General features: G+C 46.4%; 1 protein-coding gene across 2 annotated transcripts; it reads right to left on the bottom strand.

Moving 5' to 3' along the window:
* Positions 1–325: 325 nt before the first annotated feature.
* CDKN2C (cyclin dependent kinase inhibitor 2C) lies at positions 326–6,436 on the bottom strand. 2 transcript variants are annotated; one of them, XM_027894112.1, is made up of 3 exons: positions 6,237–6,436; positions 5,727–5,867; positions 326–2,183 (listed from the first exon to the last, which is right to left on the bottom strand). In XM_027894112.1, exons 2-3 carry the CDS (start codon positions 5,853–5,855, stop codon positions 1,809–1,811), a joined length of 504 nt encoding a protein of 167 aa, XP_027749913.1. In that variant the 5' UTR covers positions 5,856–5,867; positions 6,237–6,436; the 3' UTR covers positions 326–1,808. The 2 variants fall into 2 exon arrangements, with proteins under 2 accessions (XP_027749913.1, XP_027749908.1); XM_027894107.1 differs by having other exon boundaries at positions 5,727–6,153; positions 6,237–6,433.
* Positions 6,437–10,909: the final 4,473 nt, after the last annotated feature.

Genomic DNA, 10,909 nt, shown 5'->3' with positions numbered 1-10,909 from the left:
ACCTCTGCTGTGGCAGTGAAGGGAAGAAATGCTGGTGGAAGCACGGAATTTCACTTTATGAGAGGAATGGAGAAGAAAAAGGCTCGGAGAGTCCTCCAGGACGTGAGGAAAGGAAGACAGAGAGCAACACAGAGCGATTTGGGTCACTTCACCTCGGGGACCTGTGGATTACGTTGCTCGGTTTAATATTTCAGTTGGTTTAGTGCTCTTTAGACTGGAACTTTGGGGGTTATTTCCCTAAGCACGCTTCCTACACGCCGTGCTGCTCCGATTAACGATCTCTAGGTTCCTTGTGAACAAAAATTATAATAAAAGAGCACAAAACTTCATATTTCACAGAGGTTTTTAATCAGAAAACACAGCAGTGTAACAGAGCTTATAATAAATGTGACAGACAGTTTCAGCAAATTACTTTTTACTTGGAAATATAGTAACTGATTTCGTGGGGCTAATTTTTTTAAGTTGAAAACTAAACTAAGGTACTCCCTCTGCTCTTTGAAGTGCTATTTAAAGTAGTATTCATTTTGTATTGATTAAAAACCTTCTATTTTGTGCAATTAAGTTTTAGACTATTCAAAATAAAGTACTTTAAACTGCCCATGTGTCCAACAAGTAGATCCTGTACAAATGTTAAAAGTTTCATAATAGACTTCCCAATATGTTGAGGCTGGAGAGGCAAATGAGTTTCAGTGTGGTGAATACTCTCAACTGTATTGCAATGGAAAATTTTCAATGGTTAAATCATGTTTTAGGTGCAAGCAATAACTTAACTTCACAAACATCAAACGTGCTGCTTCCTAAATGTCACTGTATGCAAGTATTCTTGTTTTGTGAGATGCATCTGTCATTAAAATAGTTTATTTACAGACGAAACAGAGTAGCTAGTGGAAAGCAAATATTACTGAAAGAACATGTAAACTGCACTCAGCACATGAAGTGACCAGAAATCTTGTATTGCAGCCCTCATGTCTTCTTGCCTCTGACAATGTTTCTCTGCTGCCTATTTTGAAACTAGAAAAAAACATCTTGTGCAGTGCACAGTAAACATGAACTACTAAACTGAGCTGTTTAAAACCTCTAGCAATCACAGAAACACCACTTATACTGTTTCTGATAACTAAATTCAAAACCAGATTGGCGAAAGTTTAAATACACAAAGAGGAAAAGTGTCATCTACATTTAGAAAGTAAGTGACCTACTTCTACAAGCTCTTGTTAGTGACAAAATACAGTTATTGCCTAAAGCATCTAAATGCCATCCATTGTCCTCGGGCCAAGCAACCTTTCATTTCCAGCTCTGCCTGTGCGGGGGTTGCAGGTGATCCCTTAAAAGGATGTTTTAATCCAAAGCAAGACTTCAGATTCTTGAGCCTGACCGAAGGGGGGTGGGGAAGAGAAGGGAGGGGTGCATTGAGAGGTGGGAGAAATCACAGTAAACTATTTACTCTTCTCAAAAGTCCAGCAACGTTAAGCATGTGAATAGTAGCTCTTGGATTAATGACTTCATAAGAATGACCTAAAATAAATTGCAAAACTTGATACTGGAAAACTAGATATGAACAACCAACATACACACGAATGAGTCTGTGAGTACTGAGTAAAGTGAAAGGTGTAAGAAACTGCTGGGAGCATGGACTTAAAACGGTTCTGTTATCTATAAACCCACTTCTGGAATTTCTTGAGACTTATACTACCAGCTGTTCAGAGAAAAAAAATAAAATAGGAGTAATGTGGCAACAAAAAAGGAGGCAAACACCCCAAGAAGTCGGCACGCTCTCACGTCCAAAGGAGACCCCATCCTAGCGGGGTTCAGTCCATGTTGGCAGGGAAGGAGCTGCTGGCCTCCAGGAGCTCCACCACGGCTGCTCTCCGGTACAGCTTGGCCAGGTCGTAGGCGGTGGCCCCCCTCTTGTTCTGGTGGCCCACCTTGCACTCGGAGCGCGCCAGCAGCAGCTCCACCACCCGCACGTGCCCCTCCTGGGCCGCCAAGTGCAAGGGCAGGTTGCCCTCGTTATCCTCAATGTTAACATCGGCTTTGAACTCCAGCAGAGTCTGCAAAGTGTCCAGAAACCCCTCCCTGGCTACGTCGTGGATGATAGCGAAGCCAGTACTGTCTTTCAGGTTGGGGTTCGCCCCCTTACTGAGCAGCCGCCGGGCGATTTCGGGGTTCCCGAGTTTCATCACCTACGAAAGAAAGAGGAGAGTTGGATAGCGCGGGGTGGGGGGTTTGCTGCAGCACTGCCTCACATCCTCACTTCTTATGCCTGCCTTTTGTCAGAGCTCAATTCTCATTTAAAGCAGACAGAAGAGCCCCGCTATAAAATTAATGACGCACCAGAACATCGAATTGTAATGTATTTGTTACTGAACTCAAAATTGAGAAAGATGTTATCACTGCGGTGGTCATAGCTTTCTGTCTCAGAGAGATAAATGTCTGAAATAGCATAAAATGGGGGTATAACAACTTCTTTTTTTTTTTTTCTAGTTAGGGTTAACTCAGTTTCTTAACTTACAAAAATTAAGTATAATTTGATTTTATTTGCATAAGCATTGAGACATCTCTGCATTACTGTTCAATCTCGTTAAACAGCAAATACAGGGTCTCTGAGGAACAGATATTTCACCTCAGCAACAGCAAATGTAGAATGTGTTTTTATAAGCTTTCAGGTGTTTACACTGTCTGTGCATTATCATAAAACAAATATTTGCACTGTACCATAGCTCTGTCTGTTAAGAAACATGAATGCTAGAAGAAATTTTTCTCCCCAATATTTGTGTTTCATTATGTCACCCAAAAAGGAAAAGTCAAAAGGAATGTTTCAAAGTCCCAGAAGTTTTCTTCTAAAATCAGTATATTATATTATACTTTCATAACCCCTCTATAAGTAAACTGTGGCTATGTTCTGTTGTTAAAAACATCCCTTAAAAAAATTCCAACAACAACAATAATTGGATTTTCTGTTTCTCTCAGGGAAAAAAAAAAAAGCTTCTTTCAATTTTCTCAATTGCACCATAAAACTATCATAATTAGAATGCAAGTCTCTCTTATTTGGAGCTTAACAGCTTACACCGATTTCCCCTCAATTCCTCATTTTTTGTTTGCACAAAGACTTTCCAAAAATGAACACCATAATGTATAATCTCCAGCCTATAGGCAATATTTTCCTGTCCTTGTAACTAGTCTCATTGTTAGTGTCAAATTCGAAAAAAAAAACACCTCAAACCTCTTTTATTTCCTTAGAGAGGTTCACACACTGATTAGAAAATCTCGATTAAAAAAAAAATCAGCATGAACGAGCATTACAGTGCATTATATTTAACATAAAGTACAACTCCTACAGGGGATCTGCTGAAAAACTCCCCTGGTGAAAAATATATATTAAGTCTTTTTACGGAAAACAAGCTATAATAAATATAATTATATACAGCATTTGGACTGTAAAGCAGCCCAGTATATTATAACCACAGACAGGAGCAAAAGTGCAGATAAGACAGGCTGGGATTCAGGGAAAGAGATCTCTCTGTGCCCCAAGGCTTCCAGCCACTTCTTTCACTTCTGACGAGAGATGGAAGCAATGTAAAAGAAAACAAGAGCATTGTGATCTCTCTTTGTTTAGTAAAATCCGGACATTTTGATCTCTTTTTGAGAGCCCAGGCTGTATTATTTGTGAATTGAAAACATATATTTGGTTTAAGTGGGAGTTTTCTGTGTTCAGGCTAGGGGGACTTAAGGCTTCAGCTAAAGATGCGAGGGGGAGAAAATCATATTAAAAGGTGATCATTTTGGACGTGGGCTACAACTGAACAGCAAATGCCCTTTATTTTGCAAAGTTTCACTTGGGGGGAGGGAGGCAAAGAAGGAGAAAGCACTAATTGAATAAGTCTGACGAAAAGCATAAGGGCAGGAGAGGTGTTTGAGGCCTGCATAGGTACACTTCACCAGAAATAAAAAGGACAGAGCAAGACAAGCTGAGAAGTTGTTTAATTAAACATAAATGCAGAGGAAAAATATAAATGCATTGACATTAATATAGGAGCAGTCTCTCCGTTGTAATAGAGAGAGAGATTACAGAGAGATTATTTCAGTTTTGCAGACTGCACTGACAGAGAAGTCTTTCGAGCATGGCCACGCACCCACAGCACATTTCGGGATGATACATATTGAAAATAAGTCGACAGATTCTCCTGTTTTGATTTTTGTTGTGGTTCATTAACTCAGTTATGATTAGGCACTCATAAGAAGTGTCGTTAGGACACGGATGCATGTTTAATACAGCTGGATGCTATGTCATTGTGTAAAATATGCCTTAATTCAGGATATGGACAGTTAGCTGCTTTTAGGGAAAAAATGCCCAACATTACTGCAGGACAAATCGGTTTTCAGCCCTCATCCCGAGGATAAATCAACTAGCTAAATGTTTCCTGATTTCTTACAGAAGTTACTTTGCCTAAGTTTTTAATTTAAACCCTTTCACTCTCTTAAAAAGTTGCTGCAAGTGCCTGCACTGCCATGCGATGCCCTATTTAGGTGCTAACAGGACAGCGAGGAGCTCACAGATCTCCAGCTTCGGCGAAATTGTCAAAAAAGGATCATTCCTGTGTTTTTTAGCAAGAGTTGCTTATTTTCCAGCTCTAACATTTTGATGTTAAGCCAAAAAGCTGTAAATATCTTGAGTACATTTGCAGATTTTATACTGTTTAAAAATCCAATTTCAGAAATTATTATCATGGTTTGGAGGGAAGGAGGACAGGGGTTAACAAACGATTTTACCAATGTGTGAAATTAAAAAGACCTATAGCTCCACTTCTACATTTCATTACTTATACCTTCGGTACAAATAACCACACTTATTTTTCCCTCCGGATTTATAAATCACATCTTTCACTATTTGGTAGGTATTCTAGCCCTTTCGCCATCATTATCTGATAATATTAAGAGCAAAATCTTTCATTAGCTCCAATAGTTTGCAGTTGGATGAGTTCCAACTCCTGCCTGCACAGCTACACAATTAAAAATTAGGACATAGCACCCTATACGATCAGAAAGTAAATAACTGGAAGCAGTACTCTGCTAGCCGATCAAAAAAAGCAAATTTTAAAGTCTTAATTATGAATGAAAAAGCAAGTGATTTAGCTGGAACCCTAACTCGTAGGGCTAACTCTTAATGTACATCGGAGGTCCTCGGTTCTGAGCAGCATGTTTCCCAATGAGAAAGGTCATTCCTCACAGACAGTGTATAAAGGAAAAGTACCATCCACAGCAGACCCCAGAACTCAGACAAGCCACACTTTAAAAGCACATCGCAGAAAAAAAAAAAAAAAAGAAAAGAAAGGAAGAAAAAAAAGAGAAAAATCCTAAGCTTCAGAGAACAGCACATTTGTGTTTACAGACCTGCTATGAAATCCTGCTCACCTAAGCTGATTTCTTTTCATCTCAGATCTCTCATTCCTTGCCTCCTCCCCACGAAGTCACAAAATATTAGCAAACTCGTAGCCCGTTTGACATTGAGGGCGATCCCCGATTGAAAGAATGGTTTTGACCAGTTTTATTTCAAGTACGTCATTTTAGGGAGTTGGAGCCACTAAAGTTATAAAATATGGCATCCAACGAGTTTGAAAAACCACTCGAATTTCATCCACCAGCCTGCTTAAAACGTTGTCTTTTTTGGAAACCCGGGTCACGTAGGTACCAGTGATGAAATATTTTCTCCCTCTCTGGATACCAACCTGCAGCGCAGTCCTCCCAAATCCATTTTGTGCATTGACGTTTACATTCTTTTGCAACAAATTAGTAAGTTGCACTAGGTCCCCCTTGGCAGCCGCGGACGCCAGCTCGTTCCCAGAAGGCTCGGCCATTCTTTAGGGTGACTGACGATCGGAAAAAAGATGAAATTTTTTTTTTTTTTTTAACCAGGCATGGCATCGGAGACTGACAGAAGGATTGGGATGGTTAATCTTCTGGAGTAGACCTTGTAGTAAATACTAGTAAAAAACCTCCTTGCCAAGACCCCGCCCCTAACTCACACGTGATTATTCAGCAAAACTGCAGCTCCACTTGAAGGAAGATTTCTTTGCTTCCACATATAGAGTAACTCTTATTAAAGACTTTGGCCACTTTCGCGGGGGGTAAATAGATTAACAGCTCTGCAATATACTGTATATGTTATAGGTAATATATATACACGTACACCGGAGACTCACTCAGACCTGAGATCTCGGAAGAAGAAGACAACCCACCCTGTTCACAGTCGGGATCTGAGACTTAGCAGCAGCAGCAGCAGCTCCGAGGAAAGGTCTCCTGTAGCAGTGTGCATCCAACTCCCGCTCGGGATCCCCCCTTCATCCCACTCCGTCGCCTTAGTCCGGGCCCATCAGGGAAGGGAAGGATGAGCGGCGCCCGCGGAGGGCCGGGCGCGGCGGCAGCGGCTGTCCCGCCGCCCAGCTCGCTCCCTCGGTGCTCTCGCTCCCCGCAGCAGCAGCAGCTTCACTCCCGCGGCCCCGCGCAGTCTCCGCGCAGCGGGCGGGCGCGATCCCGGCCGGCGGCCGCCCCCGGCGGCGGCGGCTCCGGAGCATCCAGCAGAGCGGCGGGCGGCGCGGGGGAGGCTGCCGCGAACCGCCGCCCGCGCTCGGGGCGCGCAGGAGCCGCGGCGCGGGGCTGTGTGTCCGCCGGGCTCCGCCGGGGTCCCGCCGCCGCTGTCCGCGCTCCGCCGGGCGCTCCCGGGCGGCGGCCGCTCCTCCCGGAGCTCCGGGCGGGGGCAGGGGCCGCGCTGGTGCCGCCGCTGCCCCGGCCTGGCCGCGCTTGCAGCCGCAGTGACAGCCCCGCTCGCCTCCTCTTCCAACTTCGCGAAATAAAGCTGCACTTGCCGGTCCCGCGGCCGCCGCCTCCGCCCGCGGCTTTGCGTTCCCCCTTTTTTAAGCACAAACAATCGCTACTTCTGTTTCCTAAGGACACGAAGCCGGTTTCTCTCTCCTTTTTTTTTTTTTTTTTTTTTCCCCCTCTACCCCCCCTTTTTTTTTTTAACCTCATCAGCTTTTTTTGAAAAGAAAAAAAATTTGAGCGCTTTTTGAGTTGAAACACCCGCCCACATTTTAACGGCACAGATTTAAGGAGGCGCGGCGGAGTTCGGGCAGGAAGGCCTGCAGCGGCTCCCGCCCGCCCCTCGCCCGGCCCCGCCGCCTCAGCCCCGCGGCGCCCGGTGCCGTCCCCTCACCGCTCAGCCCCCGCTCGGCGCTGTCCCGCCACAGCCACCGCGGCTCCGCTGCTTTTACCAGGAGCGCTGCCGAGGCCTAGTGGGGTGGGGGAAATGAAAGGAAAAGGAGGTTTTAGTGCTGGGAGCCGCCGCGCCCCGGCGGGAGGACCGGGATCGGGGGAGCTCGGCGGGCGGCAGGGCGGCCTCGGCCGCGGCGCTTCCCCACGGAGGGCTCCACCTGCCCGCGGGGGGAGCGGAGCCGGCCCCAGCCCCGGTCTCGGTCCCGGACCCACCGCCCTCGCTCGGCGCCCCGCGGGGCAACGGCTCCGCGCTCGGGGCTGCCCCGGCGGCTGCGCGGGCTCCGCTCCCCGAGGACAAGGTCAAGGATGAAGGGTCAATGTCAAGTTTGTCTTAACGGTGGAAAGGCGACCGTGCACGGCGGCAGTCCCTGCTTCCCGCGTTTCTGGTGTCCTTGATTGATTTGAAAGTGCCATTTTGAGGGGAAAAACGCGCCGGGGCGCCGAGGAGACGCGAGGGCTTCGCTTTTCCTTCCCCGGGGCGAAGAAGCGAGGATGGTACAGTACGGGGATGTCACCGCCACTCTGCCTAACAGTATTTAGTGTCTTAAAGTGCTTTGATGGCCGGATTGCTTTAGGTTTCAGGGACCCTCGGAGGACTGAATTCTGCCAGGCGAACCCTCCGAGAGGTAAGCTGCAATGTCATGGCTCCCTGATAAGCACACGTAACCCTTCGGTCACAGCCTGCACGTCTGTTTTCTGCGTGGACGCCACGGGAAAATGATTTTGAATGTAAACAGGCCTGAGGCAGCTCGGGGAGGTGCGTTAGGGACGGAACCTGTGGCAGTCACATCTCTTCCAGCACTGCCCTGCGGGGGGAACCTGCCGCTGGCAGCCGGGCAGGGGCTGGAGGTGGCCGGGGCCCGAGTCGGGGCCACTGTCCTCAGATAGAGCCGGTTCTGCAGGGACGGACCTGCAGCTGAGCGAAGCCAGTATGACTTCTGCATCTGGCTCTCCTCTCAGCGTCAGTTGCTTTTTGTCTCGCAATTAAATTATTTCTGTACTGATTCCCCCACCCACGCTTGTTTGTGAATATACAGAGGTGACAAGTGTGAGCTGCCTACACACGGAGCAGGGAAAGCAACTTTGTTCAGTTTATCAACCAAGCCCCCACTTGCACTCCCATTAAAGGCCCGTGTATTTTTAAAGGCCTCACCTTGTTTAATTATCGTCCTGAAGTAGCAGCGCTTTTCCTTCTTTATTTTTACAGTTTTGTAAGCAAAAATATGAATTATAATTTCCCTCAAAGTTAGCTCTAGAAATATATATACTCAAGTATAATTTATTTATTCAAATATAGTTGCTTTTCTGCATAAGGAAGGAATTTATATGCAAAACTTCGATTATTCACTCAGATGGCTTCTAAGTGACTTTATTTTGTGACTAATCACTACCTGAAATCCACAGGCTGTGGTGGTGTTACCTGTTCCTAAATTACTGAAAATTAGATCTGCAAGTCTTGCAACAATCTCATTTTTTGTTGGTTTACAGTTCAGAATAAAGCTCCCATCTTTTGTTAATCACACCACATAGCAAAAATAAGTAAAGTGTAGCTGGAGTGCTGCAGGCCTCCTGCAAGCAAAGCTGCTCGGCCAGAAAATGCCTTCAAGCCTCCTCTACCGTAGGGGTCTGTCAAACGTCTTTGCAGAAAGTAGCTTGTTAGTCCTGATCGTTTCGTTTTGTCTCATGAATGACAAAGATACTCCCCCTAAAACAAAAGCAATTGTCCCAGTCGGCTGCAGAATCATCAGAAAAAAACACCTTCTGGAGGGAGATCTTATCGGTGAGCATTACAACGAGTAAGATAAGCAGCTCCCTAATTTGTCTAACACTCTTTGAAGAACAAAACACAGCTAGAGTGGCTCGGAGAGAGGGGTTGTGAGAAGGTGACAAAGCGAATAGAAACTTTCGCTGTGACTTGAACGTGAACTTCCTGCGACGTGGGGCATGTGCAGGTTTTTGCCTTCACGTTCTGGATCAAATCCTTCCTGTTTTGATCTAATATAGATATCATTATTTAAAATAGGACTGTAATAGACGTGAACGTCGTGTAACTAATCTTGACAACATACCTATAGCTTCACTTCGTGCCAGGAATTAATTGGACTTACTCCAGTTGCTAAAACTTGCTTTTCAGCCTTTATTGTAGTTACTCTCTAGTAATGTGTGGGTGGATTTGTTTGTAGTTTAGCATAGGCTTCTCTGGCATTGCACCATACCCTGTACTTATTACAGAACTGTCTGTAACATCGAACTGGGGAAAAAAAAAAAAAGTGCAGGTGTGAGGGCAAATTAATTTATCATCCCTCCGGTCGGCAGTGGGGAGCTCGAATTGTAAAGCTAACGTCAGCGGGCAATAAAACCCTCTTGGCAAGCCCTGCCAACATAAACTAGACCAGCAACACAATAAAATAAAATAAAATAAAAAAAAAACAGCTCCTCTGACACCGTGGCTTTGCATCTCAAGTGGCGTTTTCAGTGTGGCGCCCGCCCGCCCGGGGACCCGCAACCCCGCCGCCAGACGCGCAGCCCTGGAGCCCACGCTCCCCAGCAGCACCCGCAGACAGGTTCTGAGCGATTCCCAGGGTTTTTCCTTGGCAACACGGACTCTCCTGAAGGTACAGTTTAACTTTTCATCCCGCCCTGTCCGCGCTCAAGCGTGTGTCCGCGGTTGCTCCCCCCGATGGGCTCCCCCCGCAGCTCTGCCCGGAGCCAGTCTGGCTGCGGCGGCAGGGAGCTCACAAGGGTGCGGGGAAACTCGCCTGTAACCCTACAAAAACCCAATAAAGAACAGTGTTCCCTAAAGCCGTTGAACTCTCTTGATTCAAAGGTATCATCGTGTAGCTTTATTAGCTGATAGGAAAGCTTCTTGATGCCTCTGTGACCTCAAGATAGTTGAGACACTCACAGGACACTCCTACAAAAAGCACAGCAAAACATGTTGGACTAATTAGCAAATTGGCGTCCAAATGCCAATGTCAGCAGGGAGGTAGGTGAACTGCATCAGGTTGTAGAAGGCAGACTTAGCATTAATTACAGTTAGATTTGCGTTACTTAAAGCATATTTATTTGCGGTATATAATAGAATTTCAGCTTACATCATCATGGCTAGGCTTCGCGAACCAAGATTTGAGAGGGGTTCTACCCACGCTTGCTACAAGCGCGCTGATGGCTAAAAAGGCCAATGTGAGATAGACAAGTCCGGTTGCAGAACGTACAGCAGAAAGACTCCCCAGGTGATATCGACAAGACGCGATTCTTTCTGCGCTGTCTTTTCTCCTCGAGAGCGATCCTGCGTGTGTTCTCAAAAGCAGCAGCAGCGTTATAGATGGTGTGTCTCCAGGCCTCCCGGTTGGAGGCCAGGGTAGACCAATGGTTGTGGTCAATATTGCCAAGGCTGAGGGACTGTTTCAGGCAGTCCTTGTATCTCCTCTTCGGGCCTCCTCTCTTGTGGCAGCCAGTGGCAAGTTCCCCATAAAGAACGATCTTAGGGAGGCGATGGTCCTGCATCCTGGAGACGTGCCCTGCCCAGTGCAGCTGAGTTCTCAGCAGCATGGCCTCAATGCTTGGGACTGCTGCCTGCTCAAGGACAGACGTGTTGGTCACGTAGTCAGTCCAGTGGATGTTAAGGATTGTACGGAGG

The sequence above is a fragment of the Empidonax traillii genome, unplaced genomic scaffold (genome assembly GCF_003031625.1).
Source record: "Empidonax traillii isolate 1590-97213 ecotype Southwest subspecies unplaced genomic scaffold, ASM303162v1 scaffold15:size5535645, whole genome shotgun sequence".
NCBI classification, from domain to species: domain Eukaryota; kingdom Metazoa; phylum Chordata; class Aves; order Passeriformes; family Tyrannidae; genus Empidonax; species Empidonax traillii.
Note: the sequence above shows the minus strand (reverse complement) of the source record. Positions and strands in the feature narration are given on the sequence as shown.

Bases quoted from the DNA above. Each gene is read 5' to 3' on its own strand.
- CDKN2C (XM_027894112.1), bottom strand. From the start codon at position 5,855: ATGGCCGAGCCTTCTGGGAACGAGCTGGCGTCCGCGGCTGCCAAGGGG. The intron at 2,184-5,726 runs GTTGGTATCCAG...TTTCTTTCGTAG, and splicing joins TTGGGAGGACTGCGCTGCAG to GTGATGAAACTCGGGAACCC.